This window comes from Lineus longissimus, chromosome 8, assembly GCF_910592395.1.
Source record: "Lineus longissimus chromosome 8, tnLinLong1.2, whole genome shotgun sequence".
NCBI lineage: Eukaryota > Metazoa > Nemertea > Pilidiophora > Heteronemertea > Lineidae > Lineus > Lineus longissimus.
This window is the reverse complement of record NC_088315.1, coordinates 16,115,291-16,134,878: the sequence shown is the minus strand read 5'-3', so window position 1 is coordinate 16,134,878 and position 19,588 is coordinate 16,115,291. Positions and strand designations below refer to the sequence as shown.

Here is a 19,588-nt window from a genome sequence, read left to right as displayed (position 1 = left end):
TCCATATTCTTTTTCTTTACCATGTTCATACTATTCATAACTTTTTCTCCAATATCTAAAAGAAAAGTATGTACATATGTGTTTGGAAAACTGCAGAATTTCTTTAAAAAATTTATTACGAAAAGCGGCTACAAAACTCATTTCAGTTTTCGAATCATAAATTTTTTTTGGACATTTTTATTTTTGCAAATCGTGCTTATTCTCCACAAAATCAAAACACCTGTGTGAGTTTGTTTTCATAATGGTGTATTTTTGCGACTCGATTTTTAGCATTGCTTTCATACGGACACCTATGGGACAGATAAATGCTGTCCTAATTGAGAAGTATACTGATTGCAGCAGTCAAATTCAATGGAAATTACCAATTTTGGACCAAATGATCTGGTGTCCTTAATAGGCAGTGAGTCCCTAATAGAGAGGTGTCCGCTAAGAGGAGTTCCACATTTGCCACTTCTGATGGTTCATTATGAACATTGCTTCAATTCTGATGTACTTTTCCACTTACAGTTCATTATCAGCATTGTTTTCATTTTGATGTACATTGGCCACTTCAGACAGTTCATTATGAACATTGCTTCCATTATGATGTACGTTTCCCACTATAGATGGTTCATTATCAGTATTGCTTTCACTATGATGTACTTTTCCCACTATAGACGGTTCATTATCAGTATTGCTTTCACTATGCTGTATGTTTGCCACTTTAGAGGGTTAACATTGCTTTCATTATGTTGTACTTTTGCCACTTCAGGCTTACCCACGCCCTCCGGCAAGTGGACCAAGAACGGCCAACCAATCCCGGAAACCGTCCAACTCAAGCAGACGCCCCAAGCTTCCCATTTCCTCATTCCAACTGCCAAGAGAGACGACTCAGGCAAATACGAACTGGAACTGACTAATCCCTTTGGCACAAAGAAGGTGCCAGTCGAAATCAAAGTACTTGGTGAGTATTCACCCTGCAAGGGAATGTGAATTTGTGCAAATCTTAAAATCTGAATTGTTAATTTATACCTTAACAATTGCTTCAGTCTTAACAGTTTTTTTAATCACAGGTAGATCTAACAGGGATAAGAACACCTGGGCTCTGGATTTGACCTACTTTTCAAGGTCACAAAATGCTGTGTTCATTCCCCATCCTTGAACAATCAGGATAAAATTCCTGCCACACTCTTTCTCTGCTCTACAATGCACTAGCCACAAAACACATTCTTGACCACGCCCCATAGACAACTATGCTCTAAGTGATGAGATACCTTCGTCGTGCTAATTTTTGGGTGGAGTCTGGGGTGTTTAAAAGGGGGAAGTAATATTTTCTCTATTGATAGCAAGACTCTTATCTTGTGGGGTCTGAAAAGTGGGTGTTGAGGTTGTATTAAATGCTGGCGCTGAAAGTGTTAATGCATTGTAAAAGCTTAAAAGTCCATTTTGTTAGCAAATTGATTTTCTTCTTCACCCCAAGCGTTGCTATTCTGTCCTGTTTACTTTCAGATGTCCCTGGTGCTCCAAAGTCTCTTGATGTCTCCGATGTCTTCAGGGACAAGTGCAAACTGAAATGGGACAAACCTGAAGATGACGGCGGACTCCCTATCAAACATTACGTGGTCGAGAAGATGGACACCGCTAAAGGTCAATGGGACGAGGTTGGCCAGACCAGTGACCTCAACATGGACGTAGGCGACCTGACGCCGATGTCTTACTACAAGTTCAGAGTGAGGGCCGTGAATGAACAGGGACCCGGCCAGGCATTGCACACCGACAAGGATATCTTGGCTAAGGATCCTTATGGTGAGTTGGTCATGGTGGTGTAGACAACGCATTGGTTTGGTTTGGTTGAACTGCAGGAATTCAAAAGCCCTCTTCTCCCTTGGAATATTGCTGAGATTTATGACCTGTGGCCTCTCACTGATACAGCCATCATAGTATTTTGCCAGCGTATGTGATATCTTCAGAAGTTAGCAAAGTTATTGGTATTAGTCCCCCCCCTCCTCTTGGCCCAATAGGGTTCATGAATTGAATCTGTATTGTTTTGTTTGCAGACCCACCAGATCCACCATCCAAGTGCACATGCACTGACTGGGACAAGAATCATGCTGACCTGTCCTGGGAAAAGCCAAAGAAGGATGGAGGCAACCCCATTCAGAAGTTTGTCCTCCAGAAGAGACTGAAGACTGGCGGAAACTGGGAAGATGTAAGTGAATTTAGCAAAGCTACTTTTAGGTTCAGATTGTGGTACCAACTTGGGCAGACATTCCTGGACCAGTGTTTTCATTTGAGTGTTTTGTTCATGATTTATAGCCTACCGTAGTTTTGGCTATTCTTATACTAAAGATGCTTATTATCCAGATCAGAGGTGGTGGTACTGCCCCCGCTTCTACTTTTTTTTTAGAATGGCTTTTCACAGCTTTAGCATCTGAACACTTCTTTGTAGTGTACTATCGTAATTTCGGTCCAACAGATTCCTTCCTGAGTATCCCCAATTCCTCTTTCAGGCAGCAAAGGTTGGCCCAGATGAGACCAAGGGTGTCATACCTGACCTCGAGGAAGGAAAGGAGTATGAGTTCCGCGTGCTGGCCTTGAACGCTGCTGGTTTGTCTGACCCAAGCAATGTAACACCCGCTATTGTTGCCAAGGATAGATTTGGTAAGTGTCTTAAATCATCTGTTTAGTGACGATTCAGGGACTGCATGACTCTCCAAGCTGCTTGATGGTACTGGTGCAACGAAAAACACACTGAAATGTAACTTGTTTAGAGACCTTGTAGTAGTCCTTTGAGTAACAATACTACACTCTTAGAAATAAAAGTTGTTGAGCTTTTGAAAAACTTTGAAAGTTTTATCAGCCAACACCCAGTGGTGGTTTTTCAGCAAAACAAAATCCCATGGGGGTTTTTCACTTGACCGAAAAACCCTATTGGTGCATAGTTCTGTTGGCACTGGTTTTTTCGAAAACTCAAAATCATTACTTTATAGGGTAGAGACGATGTACATTTATATTACTGTAGAGGCAGTAAGGAAAAAACTCAAAATCATTACTTTATAAGGTAGAGACGATGTACATTTATATTACTGTAGAGGCAGTAAGGAAAAACTCAAAATCATTACTTTATAGGGTAGAGGCCATGTACATTTATATTACTGTAGAGGCAGTAAGGAAAAACTCAAAATCATTACTTTATAGGGTAGAGACGATGTATATTACTGTAGAGGCAGTAAGGAAAAAACTCAAAATCATTACTTTATAGGGTAGAGGCCATGTACACTTATATTACTGTAGAGGCAGTAAGGAAAAAACTCAAAATCATTATTTTATAGGGTAGAGACGATGTACATTTATATTACTGTAGAGGCAGTAAGGAAAAACTCAAAATTATTACTTTATAGGGTAGAGGCCATGTACATTTATATTACTGTAGAGGCAGTAAGGAAAAACTCAAAATCATTACTTTATAGGGTAGAGACGATGTACATTTATATTACTGTAGAGGCAGTAAGGAAAAAACTCAAAATCATTACTTTATAGGGTAGAGGCCATATACATTTATATTACTGTTGAAGCATGCGCAGTAAGGATTGAGAACCCTGTGCAAGGACTATGTTTTTGACACACTAGACTTTGGAAGAATCCAAATTTTTGTGATTCCAACTAGGGATTTTTGTAGCTGCAACCTGCGATCAGGATCGCATGTGACAAAAATCTCTCTTTGTGGTAGCCTGAGACAAGAATCGGTGATAGTTGCAATCTAAGCTCAGTATCGAACCCAACGTTTACTGGTTTTACATGCAGATGAGTGATCTTTATCACTCATTGCAGCGATAGTAGTTGCAGTTAGCAGCAACAAAAATCACTCATTTGGGAGCGTGTAAGCTCATTTCTCTTCCTGTTGAAATCGTTAATATTTCTGGGATCATTTCTTCTCCATTTCAGTCAAGCCTCACATTGCCACACGAGGTCTCCAGCCAATCAAAGTCAAGGCTGGGCAGAAATTCCAGATCGACATGAAATTCATCGGCGAACCTACTCCTGATGCACACTGGGATGTCAGTGGCAAGGTAACCTGCTCAATTTAGTTTCTGTCGATGTTCAAGGAAAACTATTCTCTTAGACACTTGATACTGTAGATGGCAACATTTTTGCCCCTTTTAATTTTTGCGAAACTGTCGGGGTCGTCAATTTGGCGCAGTAGAAACATCAGCACGTGTCACCTCGAAGGTACCATCGATTCCATTTCCAGTTGGTCCTGGTGCACTCGTGTGAGAGAGAGGGCGACTCTCTTCAAAAGGGGAGGTTTCCTCCGGGGTCTCCAGTTTCCTCCTACTTCCATTACAATCGCCCAATATTGTTTATAGAGCTAATGATGTCATTTTGTTAATGCTTAGCTCTCAACTCAATATTACAATTTGACAAAACATGTTCATCAACCAGAACATCATTGAAAAATCTGTTCTTATCTCTCAACCCAGGTGACAGTGGTAAGTTTATATCTCCGCTCTCCAAAATTATTGTCCACTTTTGTGCCAACTCATTATTGATTTGTTACTCCAGAGGCCCTGTTCGTCATTATTTTTCTTGAAAATACTACCTCATTTTAGAAGGTATTTGATTACAACCAATCCTTACCAAACCCTACAGGTTATCCAAAGTGTTATTGAACCATCTGACATGCAACACATTGCTCTAATGTAATGTTTTCATTATTTTCCCTTTATCCAAATTCTACAAATATTTTGAGCATTTCATGTCATCTTGACTCCCTTTTGGCTTAATAATCTACAATAATAAATAATCTTGTTACATCTCGTGATTCACGTTTCGTTATTCTCTCGTCATGATTCACGTGTCAGGATTCACGTGTCATGATTCAAAGGTCATGATTCATGTGTCATGATTCATGTTATATGATTCACGTTTTGTGAGTCACATGTCATGATTCATGTTTCATGATTCACGTGTCATGATTCACATGTCATGATTCACATGTCATGATTCACATGTCATGATTTACCTGACATGATTCACGTGACACGACTCACATATCATGATTCACATTTCAAGATTTACACATAAATGGATGAATTCCAGTAATGGAAATTCAAATGGAACTCAAAAAGAATTTTGGTCCGTGAACCTGATCATGCAAGATGACCTCCTTATAGTACCACCAAATTTCCAGCATTAAAAACTAAATTTTATTAATTTCATGGTTCCACCCCTACCCTTTGCAACCAACCCTAAGTTATTATATGACAATAGTTATGCAATATATGCCTTTTGAGTCTTCTGGCCAAGTAGTGTGAGTCATCAACTCAATTTTGCCCATCGTCTTTGCAAACATTCTTACACTCTTTCAAATAGCCATACAGCACACAGCATTCATCTGCATCCTTCACAACTGTGCTTTACTTGTCCCATTGGTGTGACTTTGCAATCACGCAACTTCTGTGTTGGGGTCAAATGCATTGACAACAACTCCACCATGAAAGTGGATGGTCGGACGTTTTTTATAGTTGGGGAGTATGATACATCCAGAAAAAGTAAGCGTACTATCACCACCCTCATTAAATCAAACTACCGTAAAAGCTCTCTATTAAGGATACATTTGGGGAATGACAAATGCTCGTAAGAGAGGGGTCCTGATTACCAAGTTCAAATTCACATAAATAACCTATTTGGGAAACTAAAATCGTTGTCCCTTATAGAGAGCTTGATGTGATAACAGAGGTTTCTTCTATTGGCGGTTCTACTGTTTGACCATTGAACAACTTTGCTTTCCAGCCATTAGTCCCAACGGATGCTACCAAAATAACGATGACAGAAACCAATGCCGTCTTTGCCAACAACAAGGCACAACGTGGCGATACCGGCGTCTATAAACTCACGTTGACTAACAGTTCTGGATCGGACAGCGCAGAGGTGGAGGTTGTCGTGATGAGCACCCCACAGGCTCCCGAAGGCCCCCTCGAGGTGTCTGATGTCACCAAGGAGAGTTGCAAGTTGACATGGAAGAAACCAAAAGATGATGGTGGCACTGATATCACGTAAGTTCTCGTGTCTTGTTTGTATAATGGCACTTCACAACAGGTACAATTATAAACTATTTGAGAGTCTTTCGGATGAGACTAAAAGCCATGGTCTCTTGTACCTGAGTTTCTATGCCAGGGCGAGTAAAAGATCCTACAAAGGTGGTCAGTAGCCTTTAGCAGACTCCACACCTCCAGCAAAAATCCAATAGGGTTATGATGCTGGAATGATATGATGATGATATACGTCACCATCTTTCACCACCGAAGGCGTTAACATATCAATCTTCTCCTTCAGTGCCTATTGTGTTGAGAAAATGGACCAGGCTACAGGCACCTGGGAGAAGGTCAGCGAGTACGTCCCCGGAACAACCGTCAATGTGCCGAAATTGAAGGAAGGACACCAGTACAAGTTCAGGGTCATGGCAGAGAATAGTCAAGGTCGTAGCGAACCCCTTGAGACAGAAAGGGCTACAACAGCTAAAAATCCATTTGGTGAGTATTTTGGGCGAATCACCAAAAGGGGGTAGGGTATGTCTGTGAATCTCTAAAAAGCACTGGCCCATTTTGGAATCTGTTCTGTTCTCAGGTGGAATCTCACTTTAAATGCAATAGCAAACAAAAATAAGGTAGATACAGCAGGAATGTGTATTGTCCGACTTTTGAAGGATTACCGCTTTTCTCATTGAAAAAGGTTTAAGTTGACAGCAGAAAAGAAAAGATCTGTGCCTCAGCTCTCCGTAGAAGGTTGAATCTGTGAAATCGAACCAAAAATTAGCATTTTTGAAGCATATTTTGCAAGTAACGGGCAGTTCAAAGAACAACATCTTGACATTAATGCAAGAATCAATTCGTGTCTTGTACCCCCCCTCCTCAAGGGTACGACACCTTATCACCCTATAACGACATCTTAAGGCTCAAATATCACCCTTTTTTCACCAATGCTACTTTTTCTTTCGTCAAGACATCACCATCAACAATATATCAGTTATCACCGTCATATAAAGTAACCGAACTAATTTTACTGGGTAAGGCTGTATGTTCGACAAGACATCGACACATTAGCATCCTTATTCTTTCCAGCTTCGCCAAATTTTCACTAAAGGAAAAATAAATACTACTCAAGCATCGGCAAAGATTAGTGGTGATAGCTTAACTACCCTTGAGGGGGGGGGGGTACAAGAAACGAATTGATACTTGCCATTTTTGCGAGAACTTGAAATCCTAATGCAATTAGAACTTTTTCAAAACATAGTGAATGCTAATTTCAAGGGCGGGAGTCAGTTCTTTGTTTTCCAGAGGACAGCCTCCCACCCTCGAAACTAGCATTCAATTCATTTTGAACGAGTTATTTCAAGTTCTAGCCAAAATGGTGGTGCCTACATTGTATGGTCAACCCTTAAACATTTTCGGTGATCGATCATTTGATTGAATGATTGATTCGGGATCTTCACACACCTGACTGCCAAATTGTGTTCTCCAGACGAGCCCGACTCACCTGGCACGCCCGAGATAGTCGACCACGATCGCAATCGCATCGACCTGAAGTGGGGGAAGCCGCTAAGCGACGGAGGCAACCCGATCAAAGGTTACATCATTGAGAGGAAGGAGGTGAAGAGTAACCGATGGGTCAGGGTCAACCCGGACCTGTGCAAGGTTAGTAATGAGATCTTTGTGAAAAATTAACAAAAACTATTTCATGTCGGACCGATTTAAAAAAAATAGTCTCGGAGGAGTGAGAGTTGGCTTTACATTATAATCCCTTTAAAGGGGGACTATAGGCAGGAGGAGAGGGGCTAATTTGGCCATGTTCATGTGACTTATATACAGAGTAAGGGGGCTTGGTCATGTCAGACTTAGCACTAAATATATCCCTCGTACAAGCGTGAATCATTTCAAACTACTGTGAGATGTGGGAGACCCCTATTGGCAGCTTTGTGTAGCTTTATCTTGCCTGCCTAGCTGCTGCCTATATTGTCCCTTTAAACTACTAATTACCAAATTTTCCCGCTGTATTTTGAGTCATTATTCTGAAATTTCCAGTGAAAAAGATTCTGCAGCATCACATGCAAAATCTGTCTGTGAATATACTCACTCGCTATACTCACTCGCTCATCTTTGCCCGCTAGTAAATTACAAGATAGGTTAAGTGATGCTGCTGTAGTCAATCTTGAAATGATCTCCTTCAGAGGAACTGGTAACCTGAGTATTGACGTGTACAAATTTGCCAGCCTCACCAGGTACTTTGTGCTTGTGAGAAAAAAAACCCTCCAGTTTTGAGTTTATTTTCAAGACAATGTGTTAATACATGTACCAAAATAATTGCAATTTATCTTGTAGGATACGAAATTTGCTGACGAGTCTGTCAAAGAGGGCAGGGAGTATGAGTACCGCGTCTCGGCTGTCAACGAAGCTGGGCCGTCTGAACCTAGCAAGTGTTCCGCGCCGGTTGTGGCTAAACCTAGCAAGGAAGCCCCCAAGATCGATTGGAGCAAGATGATTGGAGGACAGGAGGTGCGCGTACGTGCCGGCTCGCCTTTGAATCTTGCGGTCCCAATTTCTGGTGCGCCAGCACCAACAGCCGAATGGGCCAGAAATGGACGACCAATCTCGGCTGACGCAAGGGTAAGTCTTGGCCAATTCATTCATTTTTCATTGTGCTGAATAAATTATCTATTCAAATTGTGGGAAACCTCTTGAATCCCAAAACTTGAAAATCCCGGGATCCCAGGGTGGACACGTGGTTGCGAAATTGGGTCTGACTTTCACGATGTATGGCGCCCGCATACAACCGCCAAAGTCCGGTACCGAGGCGCCATCTACCCAGGGATGCTCTAACTGACCCTACTGTACATCAAACACACTAAAACAAGCAATAAACTAGCGTCCCAGCTCAAGGGAATAAAAATATCACTGAGACCCTCCTGTCGGTCGTTGGGAAAAACGTTATTTCAAAATGACCGACTGGTCGGTCACCGGGATTCAAGAGGATAGAGGCCTACACCATTTGTTAAGGATTTGAAATTTGTCATTAAATTTGAAAATCTCTTTCTTCTAGATCTTAAAACCTCTGAATGTTATATATCTCACTACTCTCTTCTAGATCTTAAAACCACGCCCATCTCTGTGTGGAACCAAGCTAGTTGCTGAATTTCTTGCTGAAACTTTTCAGAAAGCAGAAAGGGTAAAATACTCTAGAAAAACCCTTCAGACCATTAATTTAACCATTTCTGTTGAATAAACCAGCAATTAAACATATTGATTTTAAACATAACCCATGTTATGATTCTATATTTGATGCGCCTATAATGCGTTTTTTGTCATCTATCATTCTAATATGAGTTTTGATTGATTTAAAGATGTTTTTTAAACCTTAATGAAAGCTAATGTATATTGCCGTTTAACTCCATTTAACATTTGATTTATAAAATGTTACGTTGTAAATTTCCTCCAACCCAGTAAATACTCTCCGATATTTGAAAGTGTCCTTAGTTGTCAAAAAGACCTTTTTACCATTTACTCTAAATTATAGTTCATTCAATAATGCTTTGTCTGCATCCCTTGGACTCTAGGCCAGGAAATACTGGTTGGATTTTATTTCAGAGTTTTAGCAAATCCAAAAAAATCTCCCATTTGATTTATACAAATCAATTTTTCATGTGAAGTACTCGCATTTGTGAAACATTGATACATAATAACAGTACATATACCTGTACATCATATGGGACTTTTAAATTTTTTTTCTCCAGAACTCAATTAAACTTTTCTATAAATCTTATATATTGCTTTTGCGATTTCAGACTAAACTGGGTTGCACCGAAGAAGAAGCGAAACTAGACATTCCTTACGCAAAGCGTGAGGACACTGGCAAATACACCATCACCCTCAAGAATCCTTATGGGACAGAATCTGGCGATATCAAGGTCACCGTGCTAGGTAGGTAGCCTCATAGCTTAGTGGTTAGCACTGCGGTTACCACAGCTGGTTCCCAGCTGGATCGAACGTGGACTGCTAATCCAGCTGGGAACAACACAGATTGTATTTTTCACATGAACTCACTGGTGTGGCCTTTCAAGAAACTGAATTTCCTGGCTCTAATCAAACAAGATTGAGGCTCAATGCGAGATATATTATATTGTGGGTCAGTCAGATGGTTCCTTGTATCTGAGTATCTATGCCACGACAGGTAAAAGATCCCACATAGGTGGACAGTAGCCTATAGTGGACTCCATACCTCCTGAGAAAAATCCATACAATGCCGGTCAAGATGGTAATAACGACGAGTGTGATGCTGATCATCATCATTTTAATTTCAAATCCATATTCGTGTCTTAATACCAAAGCGCCCTGCAAACAGGAGATTTTCTGGTAGCAATCTGCCATAATCATCCAATGTAAAATCTTTGGTCATTACTTTATGGATCACTTGCCATTACAGACAAGCCAAAGGAGCCCACTGGCCCACTGGTGGTGGACGATCTCAGAGCCGATTCGTGCAAGCTCGTGTGGAAGGAGCCAGAAGATGATGGTGGTGGTGAAATCACTGGTAAGTTAAAGCCGTACCAAAGTTACATTTTTGGTCATCTTTAAGGATTAAAGGCCACGACTCCTGTTTTTATGATTGCATGACATGTACAGATCCTCAAAGAGTAGACTTAAAGCTCCGCATTAAATCAAGTTTGATCAAAATTGAAGCACCCAGTCCAGAGATAAAGCAAGATTAACTGGTTTGTTTACATGTTATGTAACAGCCTTGGTTAGGTTTCTAAGTGAAGTCAGGCGGCAAGTTTACTGACATAGATCAGACTGATGTTTGATTTCTTACTATAATGGTATAAATTTGTCTGTATTACCTTACCTTATTATAGGGTATATCGAATGTCAATGAAAAACAGACTTCATATATCAATTTTAAGAGCATTCATTGTCCTCCCAAGTAGGGCAATAGCCTGATCTACATCACAACTTTTGCTGAACCCGCCGCCTGGCTCTAACAAGCCAGTTGCTAGCCTGATTAGGTAATCAAGTTGTCAAACACATAAATGGCTATATCTTCAAAATGGATGGAGCTAATTGCATTGGGTTTCTGTATTGTATAAAGTGTCAGGTACACTTTTGAAATCGTCTTACAGCAGAAAATGGCAAAATACCTGGAGTTATGGCCTTTAAACTTCACCTGCAGGTCTACACTACAAGCCGGCATCTATATAGTTGCCCCCCACCCTCGTGCTGTGGCATTAAGTCATTTTTGAACCAAAACATTAAACAGTTGCTATACAGTCAGTTTCTGAAAGTTCTATTCAACTAACCATCATGGTTAGCAAATCTGCTTCACATGCTGAAAAACATGTTTCAAGCCTTGGAGTCTGGAACTTTCTGTATGTTTTCAGGTTATGTGGTTGAGAAACTAGACCCTACCACCGGTATGTGGGAGCGTGTCCCTGGTGTAGTGAACGGCACATCTCACCCAGTCCGCGATCTTGTCGACGGTAAGAAGTACCAGTTCCGAGTGAAGGCCGAAAACATGTACGGAACCAGTGAGCCTCTCACGACCGGGGAGATCATTGCAAAGAATCCATTTGGTAAGTCAAATCACAAATTTGTTAGCTGAAAAAGTTGTTAGGTCGCATTTTGAATCGCTTTTAACACAGTTCAACTCACAAATTACCCTATCAAATTAGCCTGCCAGAACATTCCCCCAGATTTGAATGCAGACATCAGCTTAGTACTACATGTAGCATGGTATGCTTGGAAGAAGCCTCTTCGTGGATGAACAATTCCTTTGCTGAATTTTCTGTTTTAAATGGCAAAAAGTTCCATTTTCTCGTGAAATAGACAATGACAACCCAAATTGGCTCCCAACCATAATTGCACACTTAAAACGTTTCACAACAAAGACGGAAAAAAGAACAAATGCAGAAGAAAATGACTTCATCACAAATGTTGATTTGCATTTCTTAACTGTGAATAAATTTATGTTAGTATGTAATTTGATAAATATGACCGGCTACCCAATGATTTCTGTAATAGAAAATCACCATTTCGTGAAAATTCTTTGTATTGGGTCTAATCTTTGGCACCTCATTTTTCAGATTCTCCTGACGCACCTAAGGATCTCAAGATCGATTCATTCGACAGATACTCGTGTCAGCTCGCCTGGAAGGCACCCAACTCCGATGGTGGTAACCCTATCTCTGGTAAATTCTATTTCATTGATTCAACATGCCATTACTTTTAAGCCCCAAGAAAGGAATTATCTCCTATTTTTCCCAGAGTGGGTGGTAGGATAACGACTAAGGGTGGCACTGTCTAAATGAACCAGTGACACCCCCTCCCCCACTTGTCATATTTAGGATACACCTTTGATTGTTCATTACTTTCAAAATAGACCCCTGTCTCAGGAACAGGCATAAAACTGCAATTATAGATCCGAAATAGCTCATTTGCGTGGTGTTTTAGTGTAACGGTCCAATAGCAGTTAATTGGCATCCAGCATCAGTCATTTGGGAAATCCGGACAAATACCCGAAAAGAATCTTTAACGGGTCGTAAACATATTTTTGTGGGAAGAGCGGAACCTAACAAAAAACACAAAGTTCTCACCTCTTCAATACCTTTTGCGTAATTAACATGATTAATGCTCATCTTTGTGTACTTAATGACTCCGAACATTGAGACCTGTGGATTCCACTTACTTTTCCTAAAAGGGGTCGCTCTTGTCTCTCTCCAGGTTACGTAGTAGAGAAACGTGATACGAGAGGCAACGATTGGGTTCGCTGCAACACAACACCCGTGGAGAAGTCCAAGTACAACGTGATGAACCTAAGTGAAGGCCACGAGTACGAGTTCCGCGTCGCAGCCTGCAACGAGGCTGGGCCTGGGAAATTCAGCAAAGCTACCGAACCACACGTCGCTAGGGACCCGATTTGTAAGTGTCCATGTTGCCTCTGCTTTTGCCATTTCCGTTATTAAAGCACTACCTACTTGGAGTCCATCAATGAATCACATCGCTTTGGAGCTCATACAAACCACTGACCAGAGCTTGTAGTGTTAGAAAAGCCATCAGCATATTCTTCATTCGCCATGTTGATGGTGCCATTTATCCGTTTACCATGGAAGATGTTCTCATAATAAATCCATGCTTCACGGTTCTACATCAGACATATTCGTGCACAGTATCCGGTATAACATTAGACATATCCGTGTTTCACAGTATACGTAATACTACATGAGACATATCAGTGCGGAACAGTATCTGGTATTACATATGACATATCTGTGCTTCACAGTACCTGGTTCTTCATCAGCCATATCCATGTTTCACGGTACTCGGTATTAAATCAGATATATCTGTGTTTCACGGTACCCGGTACTACATTAGAGATATCCATGTAGAGCAGTATCCGGTATAACTTACTGACATATCCATGTGTCAAAATACCTTATTACTGCATGAGACATATCCATGTCCATGGAGGACAGTATTTGGTATTACGTCAGACATATCATGCATCACAGTATCCAGTACCGATCAGTCCAGTTCCCAATGAACACTTTTCTTTATAGTGTATCATTCAATATATGGGAGACTTTAGAGTGCCATCATATCTTATTTAACCAGTTGTTGTTGAATGCTACACCATTATTAAGTTGACCTCTTTACAGTTGACATAGATAATTTAAACCTTTTTAGAAAATTTCATATTTTCGGCCAAAAATATCATATAAGTAGACAATATCAACCCTGGAGAATTAGTACCAAGAGTTGGGAGCCAGTTTTGTCATAATGCTGCTAAAACTTTTTTTTGTGCTTTTTATGAGAAACTTCTTACCAATCTAAAACCAGGGTGCACTGTTTTAAGCGCCTAAAAAACAAGTGATCTAAATCGCTGTGACGGGCAATTTAAGTTGCATGCGATATTGCAGGCTGCAGCATGTAGCTTGGGAAACTGATCAAGATATGCTCACGAAAATGAGATTACCTTGAATTTTGCCTTGAAATTGCCAGTGTTTAGGATATTGATTCTCTTGGGTGATATTGGTGTTTTTTCCAATCATTCAATTAAATCTATTTGCCATATCATATTAATAACCACATGAGTTCGTTTATTTGATATTTCCATTTTACTCGATTGCTGTTGTTAGACCTTCTTGGTTCTTTTATTGTTAAATAAAAAAGGTTAATACAGTATTGTTGTCTTCTCTTTGATTCAATCTATATTGTATCATAGTATAAGGATTTTCAGTAAAATACACATCTGGGACTAGTTAGAAATCATGTTTACTTGTCATGTACATAAAACAACATGTCAACATGTAGTTCTCACAAGCCAACAAGCTTTCTAATGACCAGGCCTAGGAGTTAATATTCATGTCATAATCTGAAAAAGAGTCACAATGTTGATAATTGTGAGTTAGTGATTACTCAATACTAAGCCTGGCATCTTACTACCCGATTTGGTGTGTTGGGTCATAATACTGAGATATAAAGATGGTCCAGATTGTCTTCATTCTGGATAATCTCAATTGAAGGGGTTAAAGTGGTTAAAGAAAATCAGTCTGTGAACAGTCTAGGTTTTGAAATAAAGGGCTGCAATGTCATCCTGAAATTTCTTTTCAGACATCATGTCTCATGATATTCATATCATTGTCACTTATACAATAACTAAATTGCTGAGTTAGAAACCATCAAGAATAGCAAAAGTTACGCAAATTTGTATTGCAGAAAAATACCTGGAAAACATTTAAAAAAGGGTTGTATCTCGAGGTAAAGCCAGGCAAGCACTAATGCAGTTTACAGAGTACCTGTACAGAGGCCAGTTCAGAAAATGTACACAGACATTCGATCAACTATTTGCCAGCCTAGCATCTCTTTCAGGTTTTTCTCTGAAACGATTGATTGCCCCAACCGAGTTCGTAGTTCCACCTCCCTCCAACCCCCTGAGCTGGAATAAAGGAGACGTTGGAAATCTAACTCAATCTTTTCTCTTTTTTTGCGCAGTCAAAGCCGGATCGCCAACCCAACCCAACGTGGACAAGATCACCAAGGATTCTGTCTCGCTCTCTTGGGGAAAACCGATCGATGATGGCGGTGGTAAAATCAAGGGCTACATGGTCGAGAAGAAGCCCAAGGGTGCTAAGGACTTCAAACCTGTGTTCAAGGAGCCGATTGAAGGCCTACAAACTACCATCCCCGATTTGGTCGAAGGAGAGGAGTGCGAGTTCCGTATTGTTGCGGTGAATGAAGCAGGGCCCGGTGACCCGAGTAAGCCGACTGATATGATCAAAGTCGAGAATCAACCAGGTCAGTCAACGCATTTTCTGCTCAATTCAATCTTCATGCTTTCATATTTGGCATTTTTGAACCCGTTAATTGATTTTCAGCTGTAAAAGCTGTTTAGATACATTTTGTGCTCAATTCAATCTTCATGCTATCATATTTTACATTTTTGAATCCGTTAATTGATTTTCAGCTGTAAAAGCTGTTTAGATATATTTTGTGCTCAATTCAATCTTCATGCTTTCATATTTGACATTTTTGAATCCGTTGATTGATTTTTAGCTGTAAAAGCTGTTTAGATACATTTTGTGCTCAATTCAATCTTCACGCTATCATATTTGACATTTTTGAATCCGTTGATTGATTTTCAGCTGTAAAAGCTGTTTAGATACATTTTGTGCTCAATTCAATCTTCACGCTATCATATTTGACATTTTTGAACCTGTTAATTGATCTTTAGCTGTAAAAGCTGTTTAGATACATTTTGTGCTCAATTCAATCTTCATGCTTTCATATTTGACATTTTGAATCCGTTGATTGATTTTCAGCTGTAAAAGCTGTTTAGATATATTTTGTGCTCAATTCAATCTTCACGCTATCATATTTGACATTTTTTAATCCATTAATTGATTTTCAACTGTAAAAGCTCTTTTGTTTAGTTTCATCTTAGGTGCTGAATTGTAGGTTTCAGTCAGTAACTTTATGTCATAATCCTTGTTACCTCGTTGACCAGTGACTTCCGTGATTGCATAATTTCGGTGATGAAGTTCACCACAAGGCCATAAAGCAATTCCACCATAGTCTGGTTGGTGATACGTCTTTTCCCGACAAATACTAGATGTTTGACAGGTGGTGTACGTGGTAATGTCACACTGGTTTTTATCATTGCGGGACTCGGTCATGGCAGCGAAATTACTCTGTAGATTTTTACATTTCTTTGTCAATGGATTTAAACCCTTTCTTTGAGAGAAATAGTCATGAATTTTTCACTATTTCATAAATGATTAGTGAATGATATGGTTGCTGCAAAAAGGTTAAAGCTGTTCTCCACGTATAGGCCATGCAAAATCTGCAAAAAGTGACATGGTGGGGATGAGGTTGTTTTGATACATTGTGTACATGGATAGCATTCTGGTTCCCTGCTAGCATACATGGGGATGGGAAAAAAGCTGTGGCGAAAAAGAGCTGAGTGCCAAATAGGACATTGTTGGCTCTATAAACAGCATTGGGCAGTTGTAATGATGAAAGGAGGAGAACATTTACACTGTCAAAGCTTCATGCTCTCTATCACATGAGTTTACTGAGACCGACCGGGAATTGAACCCGTGAGCTCAGCGGTGACAGGCACTGAGGTTTCCACTGCGCCACTCCAATAGCCCAGCCAAGGTTTGTGACATCACTGACGGTCACAACCTGAGTCTATGCGACCCCCAACTCTTGACCCTCTTATCCCTTCTAGCTGCCCTTTCAAAAGATACATCCATCGTGATGAATTAAAGCTTGTTTTCTGCTTCAATCTCATAATCTTCCTCCCTTACCTTCAGAAAAGCCAAAGATCAACACCAAGGACGTGCCGAGAGAAATCGTCGTCAAAGCCGGTGAGAACTTCGACATCAAGATCCCATTTGATGGTTGGCCAATACCAACGGCAACATGGGAGCTCAACGACAAAGACCTTGAAGAGACTTCGCGCCATTATGCCAAGGTCAAGGAAGGCGAGTGTCTTCTCAAGGTCAGCGACGCCAAACGTGGGGACACTGGAACCTACAAGGTGGCGTTAAAGAATCCCCATGGAACTGACCATGTCAATGTCAGGGTCAAAGTTTTGGGTGAGTATGTCAATAGATTTCTTTTTTGTGGTAAAATCTTTTGAACTTATGATGCCTTTTGATTGCCCGATATGGAAAAAGTGGTTTGCACTGATACGATTTGGCCGTTTTGTTATGACATTTTTTAGACAACTGAAATATAGGCCAAACCAATTATTTCATCTGTATTGCGGGCCCTCCCACATTGATTTTACCATTTTTAGCTCACCTCTTAGCAGAGGTGAGCTTATCCCATACCGTGGCGTCCGTCGTCCGTCGTCGTCGTCGTCGTCGTCGTCGTCGTCCGTCGTCCGTTAGCAGGGCACGTTTCGTAACTGTTAGAGCTATTGAGTTGAAACTTGGTACACATGTACCTTTATGTAATGACACCTGGGAGACCAAGTTTCGGTCCGATTCGTTTCATGGTTCGGCCACCAGGGGGCCAAACGTTAAAAGTGAAAATATGCAATATCTCCCTTAATAGTAGTCGGGAAATTTTGAAAAAAATATGGTAGGTACTTCTAGCAAAGGTGCATCATATATCCTCCGGGTTTTTGATTTGACCTCCTTTTCAAGGTCACAGAGGTCAAATGGTGTAAATTGGCCGTTAGGATGTAATGATGGCACGTTTCTAAACTGCAATGACTATTGATACCAAATTTGGTACACATTTACCCCTTAGTCAGGTGATCTCAGGGACCGAAGTTTGGTCCAATATGATTCACCACTTGACCACCAGGGGGCAAAAGCCAAAACCTTAAAAATGTGATTATTCCTTAACTTCTTGCCCGATTGCCACCAATTTGATATCATGGGTACATCTAACCACCATACAGTATATGTCACACAGGTTTTTAATTTGACCTTCCTGTCAAGGTCACAGAGGTCAAATGGCGTAAATTCGCCGTCGGGCCGTAACTATGGCACGTTTCTTAACTGCAATGACTATTGATCACAAATTAAGTACACATGTACCCCTTGGTCAGGTGATCTCAGGTATCGAAGTTTGGTGCGATCTGATTTGCCGTTTGGCCTCCAGGGAGGGGGCCAAATCCTAAATTCTTCAAAATGCCATTATTCCTAGTAATGACTTGCCCGATTGGCACCAATTTTATATCATAGGTACATCTAATTCTAACAACCATTCAATGTGTCACCCGGTCTTCTTTGATTTGACCTACTTTTCAAGGTCACAGAGGTCGAATGTACTGTAAATTGGCCATTTTGGGGAAATTGTAATTGCTTGGACCTACATCAAACCTAACACTACATGACACAAGACCATGCTCTTTATCCATCTTTCCTCCACATGAGGTGAGCACAATGGCCCTGGCCATTTCATTGGATTAAAAATAAAATTGAGATATTTTTATTTTCAAACTACATGCCTAAATGCAACAGGACAAATAGCAACCAGAGAAATAATAATATTGACAATTTTAAACATTGACAACTTTTTAAAAAGCATTAAAATCGGGCAGTATAAATGAGAAAGAGTGTTTTTTTGAAAGAAATACATGACTTTTTCCCCTAGTTTTATTTTTATTATTTGCCCTACAATTTATTCTGATGACAGAGTACTTTTGTTATTAAAGGCGTCTTATGGCCCAGTTTTCATTTAAATTTTTTTATTCCTCCTACCTACAATTGATTTTTGGCAAATCTGCCCGCTATACAGATATGATATTTGGTGACATAAATGTGACAACAGGCAAACTTATTCAAACAATCTACTTGTAGTTATTCATCTCGTCCAATGTCTATGATAGTTTGAATGTTTTTGATGATTAAATTGTTGAAAATATATTTTTGATTTGAAAATCAAAAGAAAATATTATTATCTGCCAATGTCTGAAATGTCTGCGACACGCAGAAATAAATCGGCACAATTATCTTGTGGTTAGCCATATGTAGGAGCAAGAACCCTTGTAGATTTTGTTGTGGCTTGTGAAGTAAATGAAATATGTCTAAAATTGACCAATACTATTGCAGATGCACCCTCTGCACCTGAGGGTCCCCTGGAAGGTGAGAATATCGATGCCAGCACCATTGACCTCACATGGAAGGCTCCTCTAGAAGATGGTTGTGACCCCGTCAGCAACTACATTCTGGAGAAGCGGCCGGTTGGTTCCCCCGACTGGCAGAAGTGCAGCAGCTTCTTGAGCAGTCCTCACGCCACTGTACGCAACCTCGACCCAGGCAAAGAATACGAGTTCCGTGTCATGGCTGAGAACAAGCACGGTGTTAGCGAACCTTTGGTGACCAGTGAGCCAATCAAAGCCAAGCATCCCTTCGATACTCCCGGAGAGCCGGGCGAGCCCAAGTGCGTCACGACATCTGAGGATAGCGTCTCGTTGGCTTGGTCTCCTCCGAGGAAGGATGGTGGCGCCCCTATCAAGGGTTACGTCATCGAGAAGAGGGAGAAAGGAGACAAAGGTTGGCAGAAGTAAGTCTTACAGTAACATCTACCTCTAGGATGTACAC

The 19,588-nt window shown here is 40.6% G+C and overlaps 1 protein-coding gene across 10 annotated transcripts in view; it reads left to right on the top strand.

The window, feature by feature from the left end:
* The window catches only part of LOC135491955 (twitchin-like), a 192,226-nt gene that overhangs the window by 144,917 nt on the left and 27,721 nt on the right, over positions 1 to 19,588 (top strand). For all 10 annotated transcript variants that reach the window (XM_064777946.1, XM_064777939.1, XM_064777941.1 and 7 more), the window contains 17 exons: positions 752 to 943; positions 1,489 to 1,785; positions 2,037 to 2,188; positions 2,490 to 2,640; positions 3,925 to 4,049; positions 5,773 to 6,035; positions 6,316 to 6,512; positions 7,501 to 7,673; positions 8,358 to 8,642; positions 9,818 to 9,953; positions 10,456 to 10,563; positions 11,408 to 11,599; positions 12,110 to 12,214; positions 12,747 to 12,944; positions 15,018 to 15,320; positions 16,841 to 17,125; positions 19,097 to 19,550. In XM_064777946.1, the coding sequence (XP_064634016.1) occupies positions 752 to 943; positions 1,489 to 1,785; positions 2,037 to 2,188; positions 2,490 to 2,640; positions 3,925 to 4,049; positions 5,773 to 6,035; positions 6,316 to 6,512; positions 7,501 to 7,673; positions 8,358 to 8,642; positions 9,818 to 9,953; positions 10,456 to 10,563; positions 11,408 to 11,599; positions 12,110 to 12,214; positions 12,747 to 12,944; positions 15,018 to 15,320; positions 16,841 to 17,125; positions 19,097 to 19,550 (3,616 nt within the window). The remainder of the gene's footprint in view (positions 1 to 751; positions 944 to 1,488; positions 1,786 to 2,036; positions 2,189 to 2,489; positions 2,641 to 3,924; positions 4,050 to 5,772; positions 6,036 to 6,315; positions 6,513 to 7,500; positions 7,674 to 8,357; positions 8,643 to 9,817; positions 9,954 to 10,455; positions 10,564 to 11,407; positions 11,600 to 12,109; positions 12,215 to 12,746; positions 12,945 to 15,017; positions 15,321 to 16,840; positions 17,126 to 19,096; positions 19,551 to 19,588) is intronic.